The sequence below is a fragment of the Vigna umbellata genome, chromosome 1, assembly GCF_029865625.1.
Source record: "Vigna umbellata cultivar VRB3 chromosome 1, Vumbellata_1.0, whole genome shotgun sequence".
Lineage (NCBI taxonomy): Eukaryota > Viridiplantae > Streptophyta > Magnoliopsida > Fabales > Fabaceae > Vigna > Vigna umbellata.
In genome coordinates, this window is record NC_142165.1 from 49297681 (window position 1) to 49320138 (window position 22458).

Sequence of the window (22458 nt, forward strand, 5' to 3'; positions counted from 1 at the left end):
AAGAAGAAGAAAATGTGCATGTTTCAACATATAATTATTGAATTAATTACCATACTAAATTATTTCATTAATGAAAATCCGGTTACGATTTTAAACTCTTCATGTTTTTATTCTTTTATCTAGGAAATGCATAACTCAATTATGAAGGTGGCTTGGTGGGTAAGTTGCACGTCAAACCTATCAAATTAAAATATATTTTTAATTTATCAAATTATTCACAATTTTCTCTTTCATTTTTTTATTTCTTATTTTTTCTTTAATTAAAACAACCATCTTTACTATCAAATTCACTTAAATATATCTTTAAAAACAAACACAAACTTAAAAGTTAGAGTTGGAATAAAATTTTGTATATTAATGTGTCCACAAAAACTTATATATTAATATTAATAAATATAAATATATTAAAATAAAACATTGTTTGTGAGAAAAAAGTTAGACCTAAAAAATGCAAATTGATTAAAGTATTTTAAATGATTAATAAAAGAATATGAATGCTAAAAGAATTAATTTTGAAAATCACACATGTAAAAGTAAATGTTTAATGTATATTATAGTAGTGTAATATAATAACCCATACAATGCGCCGGGAACTTGCATACATTTGGTTTTATGTCAAACTAAATTAGATATCTATTGTTATCACGGTAAGTTAAAAGTATCTATAATAATTATTTTTTTCACTTCTTAAACGCGAATTTAAAGTTTCAAACACGTATTACAGTTTTATGTTATAATTCTAATTATTTTATTTCAAAATGATATATTAAAAAACTTTCAACCAAATATTTGCCTCTTGTAATATTATGTTTGTAATTTTCTTTACTTTATTTTGATTTAAAAAATATGCATTATTAAACCTGGAATAAAAATATATATATATATAGTCACCCACAACTTCCTCAAAAGAAAAAACTAAAATCAGTGAAACAAAACTTTTTATTTTTAAAATTTACTACAGATAATTTTGTCAAAATCTAAAAATTTTCGTATAAAATTTCACCACTTAGAATAATTTCCCTAAAAATCAGACCCTTTCCGGAAGTTAAAACATGGAAATGGAAGTTTCAAAATGTAAGGGACTAAATCGGATATTAGTAAAAAGTGAAGAAAGAAAATAATATTTTAGAAATAGAGAGAGGAACATAATTCTAGTTGATTGACTGGGCTGAGCTGGGGTTCTCAGAAAAACATTTGATTTGGATCTGATTTGGTACTTTGATTGTTCCCTTTGATTTTCAGAAGTAAGATTAGAGAGCATAGCAGAAAGTAACCGCCATGGACGCTTTGAGGAAACAAGCCACCAAGTTCAGAGAGCAAGTTGCCAAACAGCAACAGGTTTCGTTTCCCTTCCGTTCAAGTTTGTCTTTTTCTGTGTTGTCACCTCAATTTCGGTGATTTCTTCTCACATTAGCATGTGGGTACCCCAAATTTGTGGAATTTGGTCATCAGTTTTGAAGTTTTAATTATTCCTTAGTTGTTCTGAGTTGCAAGTGAAAATGTGGTTGTTGACTAACGGCTTTCTGGGTGAAGTTTAGGTTCAGATAGATACTCGTTTGCTTAAATAAGGTGTTGGATTATTATTTTTCTGGTGTTTAGCACATTCCCGTGGATCAACGACACTGTTTTTGTAGTTTAGATTCACACTTTCAGAGTTATTGGGTAATGGTACTTCTGTTTGTTTGTTTTTTCGAGTTTCCAGTTTGTCATCTTTCTCAATGTACTTGTTACTCAGGCTGTAATAAAGCAGTTCAGCAGTAGTGGTTATGAGAGCTCAGATGTTGTGGTCATTGATGAGGTCGAAATGCAGAGACATCAACAGCTGGAAAAGCTGTATAGGGCCACACGTTCAGGGAAGGTATGCATTTTCTATTCATGTTTAGATTAACTCTTAATGTTTGAACAGCAAAGAATTTCCTACTTCATAAACTCAATATAGTATGTTATATGTATATTGAGGAAGTTTATTCAGTGTCCATGGACCATGCATGCATAGAGTGAAGTAATTGTGGTTATCAGATTTATGAACTCACGATTTTTTTATTGCATTTTTTGTAACTTCTAATTCCATTTCTTATCAAGCTTGGATCTGCAGTCTGTGAAAGCGTTTCAAAAAAGATGGGTGTGGGTACCTATCCTGAATGGTTTTCTTGTTGCTGCTGTCATTACCCCCAAAACATTGTTATCCTACATTTGACCTAATATCTCTTGTAATACATTTTAGTTATTGGAGCTGTTTCTATCATATTTATTTCGAGTGAGGTAGTGAGAAGGGGAACATATTAATTAACTTGGGGTGGGGGTAAGCATGACTGTACGCCTTTGAACTGCAGTTGTAGCAGAAATTGTCATGTATCATTTTGGGTAAAATAAATTTATCTTCAAAGATTTGTATTTTCATGTTGGTTCTGTTTATTGATATGCTCAAAGCTACCTTTTGTTCCAGGACTTCCAGAAAGAAATTGTTAAAGCAGCCGAAACTTTTACAGCTATAGGTTACAAGCATATTGAGACAGGTGGAAATTGATTTTTGCTTCTTTTTTCCTGCAAATTCAGTGTACTTTGAGGAGTGATATGTTCAGGAATTAGAAGCACCTAGAAATTTTGTTTATGGACTTATGATTTGATTAAATCCTCATAAACAATACCCATGGTAGACAGGAACAAAACTTTCTGAGGATTGCTGTAAATATGGAGCAGAGAACAACAGTGAGAATATATTAGCTAAGGCTGCATCTGTATATGGTGATGCCCGGAAGCATGTAGAAAAGGAGCATGAAGAGTTAAATCGGCTTCTATCTACTCAGGTGGACTTTTCTTTTGTTGATCACATGTATCAGTTTTAATGCAAATTCAGAACGAGAGAATCTATTAAATTATTAGTTTTATCGTTTAGCCACATTTGAATTTATGAGTATTCGAAAAGCTGTGTACAAGTGTTAGATATCCTCTCTCTGTTGCTTTTCTCCATTAAATAATTTTTTTGCTCAGTTTTGAAAAGTAAAATGGTAAAAAATAATGTGTCTTTAAATCTTGGACATTTTTCATTAGTGCTCACTGCCATGCTGTTTTTTTATCGTACAATAATCATATTGCAGTGTCTACTGGAACATAAAACAAGATGAAGTCCCAAAATGACCAAATTTTGTTGACCAATTGTCAAGTGAATGATTTGTTGAATAAGTAGTTGGTTAGAAAGATGATAGATGAGGAGTTGATGCTTAAAATATGAATCAGTGAAAGAATTTTGTCAAGAAGATACAAAGGAGTGTATAATTTCCCTTTGCTATTTTAACTATCATTTTCAGTATATATTGTTTCCTGACCTTATGATGTGGCTGCATTTTGCTACTCTAAGTCCTCAATACCCATGTTCTGCTGTTCTTTGTGTATGATATATGGGGCTCGTTGTTACTTTGTATTACCCACTAAGGTTTAAAATACTCTGATCTGGATCTCTAGATTATCTGAGTATCAATTTGGTCATGCTACCGCAGCTAGTTTGGAAGATAGAACTGTCAATTTGCTTAGTGAAAAATATATTTTGGTAGAGTAAATGACATTGATATCCCTTAAGTTCATAAAATATTGCATTGACTCTCAAAACATAGTAGTCCCATAGTTTATTTGTTTTCAAACATGTACCGTTCATGACACCCTTCAGAACAGCTGAAAATTAAATCTAAGGAACATGTGTATGTTCTGATACTACATAGGAGGTCTAGGTGACATTTGGAATCCTTGAGGAAGGTCAATTTAATTTATTATTCACATTATCTTTAAATATTATAAGGTGAGAAACATGAATGCAATGGTTTCAATTCCCAGGTGTTAGATCCTTTGAGGCAAATGATCAATGGTGCACCTTTGGAGGATGCGCGCCATCTTGGTCAACGGTATAGTCGAATGAGACAAGAAGCAGAGGCACTGGTAAGTCAAAGTTTACAATGAATTAGCAATGTCTTCTCTTGGATCAACCAGTAACTTAATTATGATTTGAATTCTGAATCTCATTTATGAAATGGAATGAAAGGTGAAGTTTTGAATTTGTGTCATGTTTGATGCAATATAAACAAGTAAGGCAAAAACAATGTATCTTGAAATTATGTATAATGGAAGATTCTCCAAGTTGTAATGTCTCAAATTTAGAAAGAATAATCTATTTCTTCTATATTTCATTAATGAGGCCATTGGTCCTATAAGTAGATGAACCTGTTGTTTATTTTAGGAAATGTAGAGAGCTAATTCTAAGGAAATAAATCCCTGTAATTATGGAATTGTTTTTAAATACATAGTGCTAGTTTTAATAGCAAGATACACCTGTAATGAAGAATAAAATTATAGAAAGGATAAAATAAAAAACTTCCTAAAATACATAATGAGCAGCACGGTTTTGACATTATGTGATAAAGATGTTGATATAGTTTGAGAAGGTGAGCCCAAAGAGGTCATGAGCCAGGTGTTGGATCATTTCAGCCATTGGACCAAATAATGAAAAGTTTATTCTAGAAGGAAAGAGAGGACATATAAGAATCAAATATGAAAGGTAATTGTTATGCTGAGTGGAGGGTAGTGGTGTAAAAGTGGCTTTTGTGAAGAGGGGGACTTTGCATTTTGGGAATCTTTTTAGCCAATGCCTTGGGCTCACAGCTCTGGGGGCTGGGAGATATTTAACTTTACCTTTTCCATTTTCATTTGGTGTTCTTGATGCCACAAATTGTCATTCTTCTGCCATTTTATCTGATTATGTGAACACTACCATTTTCATATTGCTAAATATGTTTTTCTATAGTTACTTTCTGTTACTTAGTCGCATAAGATATTTTGATGTGAGATTACAAAAGGGAAACATGATACTCCTATATATATTGATTTTCTAGGCCAAATACCAGGGTAGCATTACTAGAGCAAACTTGACTCAGTGGTATTCCTAAGGTTCAAGTCTCTTAAAACATAAAAATCCTCGCAACAACTTTCTATAAATGCACACTCTTAACTAAGGCGGATAGAAGATCCTTAAACAATTAAACCACATAATATGAAAAGCTCCTTAAATAGTTAAATCCACAGAAAGGGGGAACGGGGACTGGCTCAAGCAATGCAATTGGTAGATATATTAGATTATTAGATATGCGAACAGAGGTCATTTTTGCCACTGGAGAAAAAGTATCACCATAATCCAAACCAAAAATCTGTGTGTAGCCTTTGGCAACCAGTCGAGCTTTCAGACGATCAATTGTGCCATCAGGGCCAACCTTGACAACATACACCCACCTGCAACCAACAACAGACTTTCCAGATGGTAATTGGACAAGCTCCCAAGTTCCACTTTTCTGTAAAGCACTTAATTCATCCAGCATAGCTTGACGCCAGCCAGGATGAGTTAAGGCATCACCCACAGATTTAGGAAGTGACACAGAAGAAATGGATGAGAGACAAGTGTAAAAAGATGGAGATAATCTGTGGTAACTAAGAACAGTATAATGGGGGGAAGGGTTACGGGTAGAGCGTATACCTTTACGGAGGGCAATAGGCAAGTCAGACTCAGTTGCTGGAGCCAGAGGAGACACTTGAGGCGGCACCGGAAGTGAGTCATGAGGGAGACGATTACAGCGACTATAAACCTGAAGGGGTGGAGGTGAAGGATGATCCTGTGGTGAATGAGAGTCTAAAGAAGGAGAAGACAAAATGGGTGGAGCATCACCAGGAGGATCACATATAAGAGGAATATCAACGGTAACAGGGAGAGGTACAGAACTAGAAGATAGATGTGAAAAGTAAAAAGAAGACTCATCAAAAGTGACATCAGCAAAGATAAAATGACGATTGAGGGAAGGGGAAAAACACTTATAGCCCTTTTGTGACCGTGGAAATCCTAAGAAGACACATTTGTGAGACCTAGGAGATAACTTATCAAGACCAGGACTAAAATCATGAACAAAACATGTAGACCCAAAAACTCGAAGAGGTAATGGATGCAGAGGGTCTTGAGGAAATAAGATAGAATGAGGGATTTTGTTATCTAGGACGGAAGATGGCATGCGGTTGATAAGATAACATGCTGTGAGAACTGCATCACCCCAAAAACGTGAGGGTACTTGACCATGAATAAGAAGTGTACGAGTTGTTTCAATAAGGTGTCTATTCTTGCGCTCAGCCACCCCATTTTGTTGAGGGGTATAAGCACATGAGGTTTGGTGAAGAATGCCATGAGAAGCCATAAAATGTTTGAACTGTTGAGAAAGGTATTCACGGCCATTATCACTACGTAAAGTGCGAATAGAAACCCCAAACTAAGTTTTTATCTCATTGAAAAAAGTTTGAAAAATAGAAAACAACTCAGAACGATTCTTCATGAGAAACAACCAAGTACATCTGGAATAGTCATCAATAAAGGTAACAAAATACTGAAATCCAAAAGTTGACTTGACACGACTAGGGCCCCAAATATCAGAATGAACCAATGAAAAGGGGGATGACGCTCTTTGTGAAACACTACGAGGAAAGGAACTACGAGTATGTTTACCTAACTGACAAGACTCACACGACAAACTTGATAATTTCGACAGACTCGGAACAAGTTGCTGCAGTTTGGCAAGACTTGGATGACCTAACTGAGCATGAAGAAGGGATGGTGACTCCATGATTACGCCAGCATGTGGAGAAGGGCTGAGATGATATAGGCCATGAGACTCACATCCTGTGCCAATCATGTGTTTCGAACTCCGGTCCTGCAACCAAACAGAATCTTTGGTAAATGAAATAACACAATTAAGGGAACGAGTTAGACGACTTACGGACAATAAGTTAAAAGGAGACCCAGGGACATAAAGTACATTATCAACGGATATGGACGGAAAAATATGAACAGTACCAATACCATGAGATGAGACTCTAGACCCATCAACCATCGTTACCGAGGGTAAATTACCCGGACATGACAAGGAGGAAAACAAGGACTTGTTACCAGTGATATGATCGGTGGCGCCTGAGTCAAGAACCCAAGATCCAAGAGAGTGAGTCAGACCAACAAAAGGGGTACCTGTGCGTATAACAGAAGCAGAGGTAGTGGAACTAGAGTGCTGACGGTCCTCATACCATCTGAGAAATTCCTGAAAGAGTACAAGGTTATTTATGGTATTTGATGAAGTAGGATGGTCTGCAGACGGTGATCGGGGAGGTGGATCAAAATTAGCCATTGCTATAGGTCGAGGAGGACGTCCATGAAGCGCATAACATCTATCAATTTTGTGGCCTAGCTTGCCACAATGGTCACATTTTGGACGTCCTTTACCTAGTTGGCGAGACCGACTCTGATCATCAAGTTGGGCAGCCATGAAGAGGGAGAAACCCTAAAAATCCAAAGTGCTACGATTGACGCAACGACCACAGATCCAGAAAGAGGGCGAGGAGGCGATCACGGCGGTGCTGATCGGGGGCGGAACTCTCCGGCGACGCGCCGGCACGCGCGGCGGGAAGCGGCGGCAGCGGTGACTGTTGCGGCGGCGCGTGGAGGCGCGTGGGTGGTCCGTTCGCCGCGATCTTTGGACCACGGTGGTCGCTCGGTCAATTCTGGAACTCCGGCGACGGCGGCGGCGGTGGCGGCGGCAGCGGCGGCGACTGCAGCGACAGCGGCGGTGATGGGTACCGGAGACCGTGGAGTTGGCGGGAACTATTCCTGTGCTCTGATACCATGTTAGAAGTGGACTTGAGGCCTAACTCATCCCCACAAAACCAGCTTGTAAGGTGAGGTTTGCACCTCACTTATATATTATAAATTAGTCTTATCTCTAGTCGATGTGGGACTTCCAACACCCCCCTTCACGTCGAGGTATAGACATCTCGTGCGTGATAGTAGAAATTGGGTGGTCCGATAACGGGTGGAATAGAAGAATAGAATGCCCACGTAGAACTCGCTAGGATAGGCTCTAACCATGGCTCTGATACCATGTTAAATAATAGAGAAGATTAGGAGAAATCTCCCTTATGTGTTTAGCATACACATAGGGTAGTTTATTTATAATGTAAGATAAGGGTTAAACCCTAAATACAGAATGGGCTAAGCCCAATTAACATAAACACACAACTTAACATCTAACAAACATCTTTGCCACCATTTTCAGAGCAAAGATCTTGGTAAACTCAGATATTTCTTGGGTATTGAGGTGGCACAATCCAACGATAGTATTGTTATATCTCAAAGGAAGTATGCATTGGATATTTTGGAGGAAATTGGGTTAATGAATCCAAAATTTGTTAACACACCCATGGATCCTTATACAATTGCTTAGAGAGCTACAATTTGGAGATGTCACTCAAATGACACTTGTATGTGACAATCAAACTACTCTTCATATTAGTTTTAATCCTGTCTTTCGTGTGAGGATCAAACACGTTACAATTGATTGTCATTTCGTTTGAGAGAAGATTATATATGGAGACATCAAGTCTAATTTTGTTAACTTAAGTAATCAATAGATACTTTTACTAAGTTTTTACGCGAATCGAGAATTGATTATATTTGTAATAAGCTTGGTACATACGATTTATATGCCCCAACTTGAGGAAAGTGTTAAATATATTAGATTATTAAATATCTTAGATAAATATCTTTATCTTCTATCTTTAGTTACTTTGTTATTATTTTTTATTTATATTTTGGGTTTAACCCATATTTGCTTTATTATAAATACAATACTCACAAGGGAGATTAATCTCATACATTGTTTTTCACTCTATTCAATAGCAACAATTGGAATTTGCTGGATCTCCTACATGGGCTTCAATAATGTCTTGAAAGCTTACTTTTGGGACCTACACATAGGTGGAAAAAATTTGGAATATTAGATTTAGGTGGCTGTAGTCAGAAGACAGCCACTGGGGAAGAAAAATGTCAGTACAGAGATACTCTAGGGAGGACTCTGAATAACTATGAGGTGGTTTCAGAGGATATAATTTAAAATGAAAGCATTAATCTATTATTCATATTTATACTAATATTTTTGGTGAAGTACAGCTGTAATACAACCAAGAATGAGCTAATTGGTTAAGAGTATATTTGGACAAACTTTTACACGAGCACTTTTAGGAGAAGACAATAAGAAGAAAAGAATAAAATAAGTTTATTCATAAATTAAAATTAGTTTATGCATAAGTTAAAAATCAATTTTTGAAGAAGTTAATATTAAAATGTTTCTATAGGTCAGCTTATGGAAAAACTCAAAGAAATTCTAAACAGGCCCAAAGTAATGGTGGATGGATTTGCTCTAATATTGAAAATGGAATAAGGGAGACTCTGAATTTAGTAGTGTGATGTAAGCAATGATAATTTGAAATAGGAAACGTTGATCTCTCACCCCAGGTTTTGCTATTATCGTAGGCTTTGCATAATGCAACTAGTATAATGTCAATGATACTCCTAACCTCATAAGACTCCAAAAAAGTAACAATCTGGGAAGTCTGTTTGCTACTGTGCACAAATTAGGGAAAAATTGGAATAAAAGGCGGGATTTTATATCCTTGATCGGTGATGAATCTAGTTTAGAAAGAGAAAGAATAACTGCCAGTGTTCAAGCCAGGATTTTGAGAGCCTCAAATCTCCCGCCAGGATCACTGAAATTCAATGCTTCTAGTCTCTTTCAAGTTCTGTCACCAACTCTTAACTCCCTTAACTGCCAGAACAGGAACCATCCTAGTGGGCTTACCTGATATATTCTAATGCACTGATTTTTAGATCATGATTCTTATCTTTAGCATGCACTTCAGAGTGGTGGTGGTTACTTTTTTTTTTTAATCTTATAACTCAAATTGGTTTTGAAATTCAATCAGAGGGAAGAGATTGCTAGAAGAAAAATACGGGTTCGGGAATCTCAAACTGCTGAACACGTAGCCAAACTGCATGCTGCGGAAGCAAAGATGCAGGAGCTGAAAGCAAACATGGCAGTTCTAGGTAAAGAAGCTTCAGCTGCATTGGCTGCCGTTGAAGCACAGCAGCAGAGACTTACTTTTCAAAGGCTTGTTGCCATGGTATGATAACAGTGATTGCTAGTTACTATATAAATGTATGCCTAACTTGTGATGGTTTTAGAATTTTATTTTAAAGATTGTGCTTGTAATTATTTAGGTTGAAGGAGAAAAGACTTTCCATTTAAGAGTTGCAGCTATTCTTGGTGAAATTGAAGCTGAGGTGAGAACCAAATTTCTTGAACTTTTAAGAGTATAATAATAATAATAATTTATTTGTATTCTAGTGTGTTATTGTTCCTATCAGTTGTTTTCATTTTCTTAATATTAATTATGTTTCATCTTATTGGAACTTCTCAGATGGTCTCAGACAGACAGAAGAAAGAATCTGCTCCTCCAGTGACTATTTCTGAGAATGGCTCCGAGAAAACTATGTACTTCTTGGCTGAAGTATGCTACATATTCCTAAAGCTAATCTTTCCTTTGATTATTATTGTGATGATTATCAATTTCATTACTATTATGATTATTATTATTGTTCATGAACTGTTCTTTGGTGCATCGCTTGCAGGCAACGCATCCCTTCAGTGCTGAATCAGAAAAGGAACTGAGTTTTTCAAAGGGCGATTTTGTGGTTGTGCGAAAGGTTTATGCAAAACATTTTTCATCGTAATATTTGCTTGATTAATCAAATTCTCAATGTTTGAGCATCCATGTTTACCAAATTTCTAAATGCTTGCCTAGGTGAACCCTTCAGGGTGGTCAGAAGGAGAATGCAATGGTAGAGCAGGATGGTTTCCTTCTGCATATGTGGAGAAAAGACAAAGAATCCCCTCTAGCAATTCAGCCAGTGAAGTTTTCTAGATTCTACTCATCTTTTTGCTATTCATTCTTTATTTCCCATATTGGTTTTTGCACTATTGTTCAAATTTGGATAAGCAAAAGGGGTAGGAAAAGGATAGTGAAATTGATGGAAGTGTTACCCCAGAATGAATAGAAAGAAAAAAGGGTGTTAAGCTGTGGGGTAAGATACATGTGGTCTGTCCTTCCTCAAGGGTGATACTTGACACTAGCTTTGCAGACAGTTTTTCCATATATATGTATATTTTTTACTTTTCGGCTGCAGACACAGATTTCCTTTTGTCTTCTGTATTCAAATTGATTGATTGAAAAACATGTGTCTTTGTTGATATCATTTCATTTTTGTGGTAGTATTTATTGGAAGAATGAAGATAAGATTTGAATTTTGTACAATCCCAAGGTATCCCTATTGGTAGTTCACTGGAAAAAGAATTCTTGTTTTATAGTAACTAAGGATCGTGATTCACAAGACAGGAATAATAAGGACTGGGCCAAGTATTACCCTAAAGCAAGATCGTCTTCTTTTGGGGACGGTTTGTTTAAGTTTTATACTTTACTTTTCAAAGGAGCTTTCTTTTTGTCTTTTGTCTTTTGTCAAGGGTTGTGTTGTGATTCATTAATAGTTTGCTTTATGATGGAATCTTGCTAAACCTTTTTTTTTCCTCTTTAAAATATTAAGTTGGCGATTTGATAATAAATAGTTAAGGTTATAACAAGAGGAGTGCGATTGATATTCTTCCAAGAAAAAAGGCATTCCTTAAATCCTCCGTGTTTGAGATTACATTGCATTTTGAGTGATTATAGTTAAGTGGCCGGGTTTATTGAAGGAGGTAAAGTTGTTCTAATGCCGATGGCTTGTTTTGTTGATCTAAGGGTGTAATATACAAACTTTTTCAGAAAAACTGTCAAGTGAGAATATAAAACGTAAAATGAAATAATTTTTTTCATAAGTTAAGCTAATATATTGAAATTATCTCGCTTTTTTTTTTAACTTATATATAAAATAATATTAGCTTATACAAAAATGTATTTCATTGTTCCTTTTTTTTCCCTAAGATTCCTTCAAGAGAAGTATGTTAAAAAAATGTCCAAATTTGTTCTTGAACTCAACCTATCTTAAAGACAATATCATAAATCCAATTATGTTCTCATTTCTTAAAATTATTTCACCCCAAGCATCTACATTGCATCCAAACCATGATATTTACTGTAACTATATAGTAAATTTAAGATAAATTCATATAAAAATATTAATTTCATACATATTTTAAAATTATGTTAAATTATGATTTTTTTTATTACTTTTTATTGAGTTCATAATTAGGGATTTAACTTAGTAATAAAAATAAATACTACTGATTTGTTGGATAAACATATACTCGTTGAGCAAAGTCAAAGATAGAAAATTACTAACTTGACAAAGTCAGGGAGCTTATTGACTTGACAATCACTGGGTGAGAATACATTCATTGAATGAGGTTAAAGTCAAAGAGCTACTAACTTGGTAGTTGTTGAGCGAGACTAAAATCAGATAGCTCACTAATTTGACAATGTTGGGTAAGCTCAAAGTGAGAGAGCTACTAACTTTGTAGTCGTTGGGTGAGTCAAAAGTCAAAGAGCTTACTTACTTGATAGTCACTAGGTGACTTTCGTGAGAAATTAAGTTTATAAGTTCTAGTGATATTCTCTTTGGACGAGCTATTTGGTCGCTAGAAAAGTGTGCTTTTAGGCACTATTAGTTGAATGAGTAAATATTCTTGTTGAGTGAAAGTATTAGAGTTTAACTTAAATTTTTATATATCTCTTATGATATGTTTAATGTGTTTGATTTTGTGGATATTAAAATGATTATTGGTTTATAATGTAACCTGAGAATGGTTGGTATTAATTCAAGGAAAATTCTTTATGGATAAAACAATATGAGTATTTATATACGGATTTCGTATTGGAAGTTGTCATAATGCTCTAATAACCATCCAATCTCAAGTAAAGAAGAGTGATGTATGTGATGTATGTGGATAGAGTAGCAAGATATCCTAGTCTAAAGGCTTTACCTTGGCCAAAAATGTTACTAGACTAATCTTGTGTGTGATAGGATGAAATTCATTGACAATGACTTTGCATAATAGTAGAAACCATCATAAATGCATAATTCGTCAGATTTTTATACCAATACACATATCTGGATTGTCGACTCTAATATATATGTGATATGATTGTGATTATGAATAATTATATTTGATAGTATCTCTATACTTGTTTTCTGATTTTTCTTTTTGCATATTAGTTTACCATTTTTTTTATGTTTATTTTGTTTTTGTATTTTCTTTGTTTAAACATAATGGTGTGGATGAAAATATCAATGTAGGAGTGATGCAGTAACAAATTTTTAGGATAAATCTTGTTCTGTATAATTTTCTTCTTTTTTTTACAAACTCTAGTTTATGTTAGTGTAGTTATATGATTATCTATACTTAGTACTTGCTTTTATAAATGATGGTAATATAACAGTTATATGTTAGTCTTATTTATTTATTGTCATGTCTATAATATTTTATTTAATAATTTCATATAACAGTTAATGTAAATTAATCGATTCTATAAAATTTCAAACTACTTTTAAATCATTGTTTTGTATCAACTGAAAACTAAGTTATTGATATTTATATTTATACTCATCCGTTTTCAGCTGATTTAATTGATTTGAATAACATATAACGTATTTTGAAGTTCATCATTTATATTTTCGACAATAACTTAATTGATTAGAATAAAATAAATCAAGTTTTTTTTAAAGTGATTGGAAAACTTATAAAAACTTTCTACACTTAAATATTTTCTTTTCTAATATACATATATATCTTTATACATAAACCTTTTCAACAGATTAAATATATTTATTTTTATCACTAAATAGTTGATTTATTTTAAGTTTAAATGGAATATTAACAAGAGTGTAAAAGTTTGTTCTTCCAGCATAAAAAAAAGATTATATACTTTTACTGACAAAATAAAGATAAAAGATACAAAACAATATAAATTCAACTATTGTTAACCATCTTCTGAACTGAAATCTGATATTAGAACAGGCATCTCAAAACAGTAGATTATAAGATGTTTTAAAAAATAAAATTAAAAATATAGCTTTAAAATTAAGCAAGGCAATAATATCTTTATTTATAAGCAACTATTGTAAACAGTTTGTATTGGAGAGCTAATTGTTTTAATATCCTTGAAAAACACTCTTTAACTAAAGAAGCTAATATGCTACTCTAAAATTATTTAAACAATGTTTTAGTTACTTTTTAGAGGAACTGATCTAACAAAAATTATTCTTAATTTAAATAAAAATATATATAAAATTTTTTGTTTATCATATTTTTTTAAAAATTATTTTTATTAAAGCAAATTGAAGGTAAGTTTACCCATTTCGGGTAACTTTGTCCCTTAAATGATCTCATGTGCCTGTTGAAAGTTACTTGAAATGCTTTCTAATTGTTTCTCTAAACCGTTCTAAATAATTCAATTTTAAGAATAAAACACATTATTTTTTATTGGAATAATAAATGTTATTGTGTACAATACAAATTTAAATTAAAAAATATAAGTTGCTTAATAACTAGGGAACACAAATTACATTGTTCAATATACATAACATTTCCTGTCAGATACCTACATTAGATATGACTTATATGATTTATTTTTATATTTCCAACCGAAAATAAAATAAAATATTTTTTTTTCAAAAACTTGTAAAAATGTTGTTATTCGTTTTGTTTATAAATTTGAACTCAATTTCAAAATAATTTTAAAAACAAATAAAAAAAAACAAGCAGTGCCATGATATTTGAAGTTATACTTTACCCAAACCCTAAACTTCCATTCTTAGATACATTCCAACTCACCCCTCTCCTCACTTTTTATTTTTATGAAAAGGGTAATTTATAGAAAAAAAAATTACAAAACCAAGACAGATTCATAAAATACAAAATAAATGTTTAATTATTTGTTGAAGCAGAAGTAGATAAAAAAATAAAGTAAAATAATATTTTAAAACATATATAACTTGTTTGATTTAATAAAAAATAAATTGTAGAAGGTGATACCTATTATGCTTTTCTCAATGGCACATGGATATTTGAAATGTCATCCACTCCTTAAATTTATTGTTTATTCAAATTATCAGTTAGGTTATATTAGCTGAAGTAATATTTATGTAAAAAGAAACCGCAATACTTTTGTAAATTCATGAGAGTGATTTACCTTGAATTTTTAATTTTCCGTTGTAAACAAATAAAGTATTCGACGTAAATAATTTGTTTTATTTCAGACAATAAGAAATTCGATATAAAATAATTTTTATATGTTCAATTTAAGGTTTTCTTCTTATTTTTTTTTGTCGAGTTTGTAAGTGTAATAATAAGTTATGGTAGTAACAAAAGTTTGTGTTTCTTTTTACTTTCATAACATTTGAAATAAAAAATTGAATCTTGATTCTCACCTTATCTCATTTTTACCATTAATAAAAAAAATCGCATATTAAATTAATGACTTTTTCTTTTTATAAAATTAAAAAAAGTTAATAAATAAAAAAGTCAAACATAAATCATTGAGAAAAAAAAATGAGTTGAACAAATTTAAAAATATAAAATACCTTTTAATTTGTATAATTTATTTTCTTTTTGAATGACCTAAATTTTATTCTAAATTTGACCTCTTTATTTATTAATTCTCTTTAACTTTATCAAAAAATTTCATTAAATATATATAATACACTAAATTGAAACAAATTTATAAATACTCATTTTAAATTTCAATTTATAAACACTCAATTTATTGTAATATTTTTATTGGTGGCAAACTTCTCTTTTAGAGTGTCCGACATAAATTTAAATTTAAGTCATATATTTTTCATTCGACCTAAATTTATCTATCTTGCAATAATATCAAACTTAAGGAAAATATAAAAGAAAAGCCCAAAAAATAATTAACTAAAAATGTATTTGTTGTTATAGTGAGCACAACTTGTTGTGAAAAAATAATTCATTGATTATACAATTGAAATAATGAGGAAAAAAAGTTGAAGAGAAACCAAGAACATCAATATTAGTGGGGAGTTTTGCCTTTTATTATATAATTTTTTGAAATAAATATATACAATTTTTTGAAATAAATATATTCAATTTTTTTCTAATTTTATTCTACAAATCATTATAAATAAATATTTTTTGAAATTAAAATAATTATTTTTATCTTTTAAATGATTCTTATTTTAATTTAATTATTTTTAAAAATAAAATAATTATCTTATCATTTTACCCATTTAAATAATTTAAATTTAACTAACTTCTTCTTGAAAGTTTTTTTTAAAGACGTGTCTAGAAAAAGTACTTAAGAACTAACTCTAATTACTTTTGTAGTTCAACATGAATTAAAAAAGTTACTTAAGAAAAAGTTTATATTTATAAAATAAAAAATTATCTTATAATTAATTAATTTATCTAAATAAAAAAATAAGATATTTTAATTATTTTTTCATTCAAAATATTTATTAAAAATAGAGAAAATATAATTATAAACAATTCAAATATTATGTGTTTTAAGTTTTTGAAACTATAAAAATTCTTTGAGGAATTATAATATTAAGTCATATCTTAAGAATTTTGTCTGATGAACATATTATTATCATTAATTAACAATGAACATTTTTACATACAATTTATTTCTTTTACTATCTTTTTTAATAAAAGTGCATATTTTAAATTCAGTAGCCACAACATAACACCAAGAAAAGACTATGGGTGCACAGCACACAACACAATACTAGTAAAGGTGGGGCTTTTCATTTTCAAACCTTATACACTACCTCGGAATTCGGAAAAAGAAAGAACCTCTCTCTCTCTCTCTCTCTCACACACACACACACACTTCTCTGTAATATAATGTCTCATCTGCCTGCACTCTCTTCTTATCACTCTCTTCTTATCTCTGCTGTTTGTCTTCAGATAATAAAAACTCACTTTCCCAATCCCATGGCATTTTTCATACCCATTTCCTCAACACGTGCTTTCTGGTCCAAAGGTTACTCTTTTCCCTCTCCTGCTGCTGTTTCATGCTCTGTTCTCATAGGGTTTTAGTTTTTATGTTTAAAGTACTTATCTTTTTTGTTTTTTCCTTTGAGTTTTAATACAAAGCTCCTTCTTTGGTTCTGAACTTGTTATGTCTCTGACTAAGCACTATCACTGTGAGTTTATTACCATCATTTCTGATGTGAGTCTTCATTTCATTTTCAATGTGCTATTATACTAGTGGTTCTCCTCTTGGTCATCTTTATGTTGTTATTTTTTGTGCTAGAGCATACAGTCTTTTGGCCAAGGATTTGATCTAGTTTATTCTTAAGAGTATTTCTTTGATTAGTATAGTGATTTAACTTAAGAGACGTGCTACTTAATGGAAAAATATGAATGTTAGGAAAAATATTGATGAATATGATTTATCTTTGTTACTTAGTGGATGGTAGGTAGAGAAGAAAAAGATTGATGAGTAGTATTTATCTTTGCTACTTAATGGAAGGAAGGTAGAGAAGATAAAAATTGATCAGTATTATATATCCTTGATACTTAATAGATAGAAGGTAGTGGAAGAAAATGGTATATGACTCTGTGGTTGAACAAGATTGTGTACGGCGTCCATGGTCAGTGGGTTTATATTTAGTGATTGTTTCTTTATGTTTCCTTCTGGAGAGTTCATGCGCATCTGGATATTGATAGAAGATTTGTCCAAAAGACAGCGTATTAGAGCAGAGGTAAAAATGCTACTTTGTGTTGCAAACATATACTTGGTGGATGGATAATGCAAGGATTTCCAGGAGTGGGGCCTACTAAAACAAATTCTTTCTTCATGAATCCAATTTTTTCCCATTTTGTTTTCTCCAATTGTTCCATTGTATACTGATTCTGTCTCTTTTAAAATAAACATCATCACAAGCTTATTAGGCAATATTCTCATAGTAAATACACAATTTGACCAAGCTATTGCTTATATCTACCGTTGTATGTTAATACTTGGAGTTGGACAAAAGAGCAAAATACCTGAATGTGCAGAAAATCTTACCCATTATCAATTGAATAGTGTATGACAAACAGAGTAACGTGTCTTGAGTTCACTAGGAGATTGGTGTAGCTAGCGTACTAGCAGATGGAATTTCACCTGAAAGGAATTCAAGAAAGTATATTTTTTTCACTAGAAATTGAAATTAGTATTCAAGAACAAAATTCGTTTATCATTCTGGTCCTTTAGGTGGAAGTTATTTGAAAAAGGGAATTAATGTGAAGAGACTTTTTTTTTTATTGTAGCAAACACACACCAAGGATAGAGGATACAATGTAAAAAGTTCACAAACTGGTAATAGTGTAATGCACATATAATTGAACATGAAACCTTGTGTTGTGTGAAACAAAGCTAGATACTGATAGTGTGAACATAGAAGATGGGTCTGATTGAGGTGGGGAGGGATTGAAATAGAGATTGGCTATGTGAAATAGGATTGAAAAACCTAAAGTACAGTTCAGACATATGGAGGGCTACACTGGGATGAAAGATCTCCCCATAAATTCTAGCAGAGATTAAAAATTCCATTTTTTGTTGCTGCTGACTGGGATTTTATTTTATAGGGCCAATTCTGTATGGCTAGAATCATTTTACTTAAATTAAATTTAATCTCTCATCATGTGTGTGTGTGTGTGCTCATTTGTAAATGTTTTGTTTTATTCGTAATGTACTGATTTTTCCTCTTGCTTTTGATGATATTTTATCATCCTTTTTTTCGTTATATTAGTTTATTTTTTATGTTTTGTAGGCAACAATCTGGCATTAGTTTTCTTTTCCCGGACATTACTGTTTTGATGTCCTCAACTTTTTGTTTTACTTCTAAAAATTTGGCCCTACTACTTCTCATGAACTTTACAGGTTTGGAGAAATTTGTGGTGGATGGCACAAGGAATCGATCATCTTGCTTAACACATGAAAGATTTTTTGTCGCTTGAAGGTATTGGAGTTATGGATTGATATGCCTGAAGTTTGGAATAGGGAATGAAGCCATTGGTCCTAGTAGTTTAATTTATATGTAATATATTATTGAATTATTTGTACATTGTTTGATGTAGTCTGGATCAATCATTTGTTGTACATCAATTTGCTATATATAGTGGCCGCTTGAACTTTCCTACTTTAAATGCTTATAGTTTTTTTCTTTTAATTTCATTGTTTCCTTTGTTAGGTTTGCTAAGTAGAAGCACCAACTTCTGACCTCATTTTTGCCTTCACCCTTGCAGCTATATGTTTCCATACTAAGCAATTTTCCAGCATTCTCTGATATTTGTTTCTTCATCACATCATGCAAATGATCCATGAGTTGTTTCCATATTCTCTAATATCCCCAAAGAATTCTTTTTGTGCATGAACATCCCACAAAGCAGATAAAAGCTTTCTCGTACAACTTTCACACAATTTGAGTTTGTTGGAGTGTAGACTCGCTTGCTTAACTGGTTATCATGCCTCATGTGAAGTTATTTAACTTCTTGCTAGAAGAAATTCTTATCATTCTTTCTACTGAAATTTCGAAAATAGTTGTAGATTTAGAAACACACTCCTTCAACAAACGTTTTTGAACAGTTATATCAATATTGAATGGAATTTATTGAAAATAACAAAATTATGAGGTATTATTACCCTATATTTAATGAATCTTTCTTGATGTTACAGTTGTTGTAAAGCATCAATTATCACGCTTAAACTTGTAAAAACAGAATATAACTGTTTTGCAAATCAAATTGTATGATTGGAATACCTTTAAAATGAATAATTCACTTCGATTTAGTAATTTTACAGTGTTCAGAATAGGAAAAAACAAATACAGTTATCATTTCAAGCAAGCAAAAGTAAATTAAATGGAACTCAAGAGAATTACTTATTCCACACTCAAGAGAATCTAGAAAGCTTGCATTCACGAGGTCGACCTTGAGGAAATCGCTTGTAATCTTTGCAGTAGTTATAAATCATGTAATACTTTTGCACCCATCTCAGACTTCTTCTACCATAAGCATCCAAATCATGAACTTGCCAAGTATTATTATGAGTAGTGGCAACTGAGTTTGAAGGACAGGAAGAGGATCCTTTGGACCACACACATGCTTTAGCTTCAAAGTTCCTATAGTAAGCTTTGAAAGGAGCATAGGACCAATTGGTTTTCACAAGCCCTCCTCTTGTTGCCCACTGGTCTGCACACCATAGACTGGAGTACAGCCTCATGGGCTGGTTGCTAGCAAATGGAACTCCCCTGGATTCATAGTTGTTGAAGACTCTAATAGGGATGTTATCTACCAAAAAACTGGCCAAAATGTTGAAACATCTATCAGTTGAGTAGCTATGATTTACTGTGGAACAGAGATGCTTCCATGAAAATTTTCACTTTTGTTTTACTAAACATGTAATTTTGTAAACATAATAGATATAAATAGTAAAATATAGGATAAAGGGACAATGAAAGCTTTATGTTTCTTACATGATGCGTTGAGGGTTCCATACAATTGTGTAAGTGTGGAAATGCTTTGTGGGGTCAAACCAAAGATAGAATTGCTGTTCTCTATTGCCTATACCTTGGGTGTAGATATTGGTGTGGACTATGTAGGGCTCTCCAGTGATGTTTCCCAAGAACTCAAAATCTATCTCATCATGATTTGGCCCTTCTGAAGATAACTGCATCATCATGCATGACACAAATTCAGTAAGAAAAACAGCATAAAATCTATACAACGTGGTAAAACACTTCTGCCTAAGCCATGTAACAATAGATATATATAATCTTTTTGTGGCCAAGATTGATATGATTATTTAATGTTAGCTGGTTTAATGCAGACAAGGATTTCCCGTATGATATGCATGAACAGAATCTGAGGACAGAAACTGAGGATTTCTCACATAATATGCAGTGACTGTGCCAGCTGAGTTACCAGAGACAAGCTTAATCTGCATGTCTATTCTTCCATACAGATATTCTGCCCTGGATCGGAAGCCAGAGCCAGACAACTGGTCTAGAGAAAGCATGAGAAAGTTGCTACCTAGTATCTTCAGACCACCTTGTTCACCCCAAGTGATGGCAATGTCTTCATAGAAATTACCCTCAGCAATGACTCCAAAGAGACACATCAAGTGATAGGCCAGCAATGGAGCTGAAACTCTCAGAAATGTCTCACGTATTGCCATATTTTGTTGAAAATCTTATTTGAAGTGTGAGAAGATAGTCTCTTAATATGGAGCTTTTATAAGTGATAGAGAGCAAAAAGATCTTTTGGTGCACTAGGACGTTTCATTAACTGGTGAAGGCGAAATGGAAGGAAATAAGCTGGCAATTGGATGAATTTAGCTAATTATTAAGTGGGTTCCTGGGAAAGTCATGAATTAGGGATGTTATAATTAAAAGTTATCTTTGTTAAAATCATTACTTATTTTATTAGATTGTCACCTATAGAATAAGAACATTATTTTAAAAAGTAAAGAAGCAATCTTAATCCTAATAAAATCAAATGTCAATATTATGAACAACTAATTACATATTTTACCCTCACTACTTTGAGCTTTTCTTTTCTATTATTTCTATTATACGTGTATAGTAACTATATGTATCTTGGATTTTACATGAGGGATTAGAGAATGTTCAAAGTTTTAGTCCGTTTTGAGGAGTTGTTATTTCATACCAAAAATCAACTGAATGAAGAGTGCAATTGCACCAAACACACATGCTTAACTGGCTATGTCATGGCATTGATTTCTTTAAAGAGCAAATACGTATATTGAGGTATAAAGGAGGTAATGACTATAGGTGGGTGGATTGAGAACTTAGCAAAGTAACTCAAAATAAGGTTACACGTGCACATTTGCATGTGATTTTTTCCTTGTAACTGATTCAAGTCAAGCAATCTATTAGATTCCAAATCACCATCTTCATATCATGCAGAGGAGTATTAGTGTAAGAGCTTAATTCTTATTATAATTTAATCAACATTTTATTTGATAAAAAATATTTAAATTTGTCAAATTTGAATTCCTTTTAAGCTATATAATCAAAATATTAAGAAAAAAACCATTTAAAATTAGAGCGAAATAGATAATCTCTACTTTCCCCTCCATATTTCTTTTATCTCCAAAATTTATATTAATTAAGTTTCATGTTCATGAGAAATTTGAATATTTTCAATTAAATCCTCACTAAATTTTCTTGATTTATTAATATTTGTATATTGTTCGATTGAGTCAATGCAATTTAATTTATCTGTTAATTGTGTAAGATGATTGTTATTTTATTTCATCATCGTGTTTACTTATCTCTACATATTAAGAAATATAAGGTTTTCTTGTGATTATAAAAATAATGTAAATGACAAATAACTTTTATTACTCTTATTGAAAACATGTAAAATATTGAGATCATCATTTCAATGGTTTCTACATCATTACTTACGTCAAGGAACTATTCATATCATCACAATTGATAAGACTATTTTTATTATATAAGACATTGAAATGGTAACAATAAAAATCACTTATTCTTGATACAAGAAGACAAGTAAAATAAAT

At 32.3% G+C, this 22458-nt stretch overlaps 2 protein-coding genes and 1 long non-coding RNA gene across 3 annotated transcripts; 2 read left to right on the forward strand and 1 right to left on the reverse strand.

Moving 5' to 3' along the window:
- The first annotated feature begins 1102 nt into the window (after positions 1–1102).
- Positions 1103–11158, forward strand: LOC124837343 (SH3 domain-containing protein 3). Its single transcript, XM_047312677.2, has 10 exons — positions 1103–1338; positions 1736–1858; positions 2447–2516; positions 2662–2807; positions 3829–3930; positions 9829–10026; positions 10124–10186; positions 10324–10413; positions 10535–10609; positions 10708–11158. Exons 1-10 carry the CDS (start codon positions 1279–1281, stop codon positions 10825–10827), a joined length of 1047 nt encoding a protein of 348 aa, XP_047168633.1. The 5' UTR covers positions 1103–1278; the 3' UTR covers positions 10828–11158.
- A 5483-nt stretch (positions 11159–16641) lies between these two features.
- Positions 16642–19081, forward strand: LOC124837341 (uncharacterized). Its single transcript, XR_007028739.2, has 2 exons — positions 16642–16905; positions 18793–19081. It is a non-coding gene; the product is annotated as an uncharacterized LOC124837341 (long non-coding RNA).
- Positions 19082–19673: 592 nt separating this feature from the next.
- Positions 19674–21215, reverse strand: LOC148205600 (putative xyloglucan endotransglucosylase/hydrolase protein 16). Its single transcript, XM_088103585.1, has 3 exons — positions 20803–21215; positions 20387–20580; positions 19674–20212 (listed from the first exon to the last, which is right to left on the reverse strand). The coding sequence occupies exons 1-3, from the start codon at positions 21085–21087 to the stop codon at positions 19804–19806; spliced, it is 888 nt and encodes a 295-aa protein (XP_087959711.1). The 5' UTR covers positions 21088–21215; the 3' UTR covers positions 19674–19803.
- Between the last annotated feature and the right edge of the window lie 1243 nt (positions 21216–22458).

What these genes read in the sequence shown, in the direction of transcription:
- LOC124837343 (XM_047312677.2), top strand. Translation starts at nt 1,279, where the DNA reads ATGGACGCTTTGAGGAAACAAGCCACCAAGTTCAGAGAGCAAGTTGCC. An exon ending in ATCGGCTTCTATCTACTCAG is followed by an intron (nt 2,808 to 3,828) that starts GTGGACTTTTCT and finishes TTCAATTCCCAG; the next exon opens with GTGTTAGATCCTTTGAGGCA. An exon ending in TTCAAAGGCTTGTTGCCATG is followed by an intron (nt 10,027 to 10,123) that starts GTATGATAACAG and finishes GTAATTATTTAG; the next exon opens with GTTGAAGGAGAAAAGACTTT.
- LOC148205600 (XM_088103585.1), bottom strand. Translation starts at nt 21,087, where the DNA reads ATGGCAATACGTGAGACATTTCTGAGAGTTTCAGCTCCATTGCTGGCC. An exon ending in GCACAGTCACTGCATATTAT is followed by an intron (nt 20,581 to 20,802) that starts GTGAGAAATCCT and finishes ATGATGATGCAG; the next exon opens with TTATCTTCAGAAGGGCCAAA. An exon ending in TGGAACCCTCAACGCATCAT is followed by an intron (nt 20,213 to 20,386) that starts GTAAGAAACATA and finishes CATTTTGGCCAG; the next exon opens with TTTTTTGGTAGATAACATCC.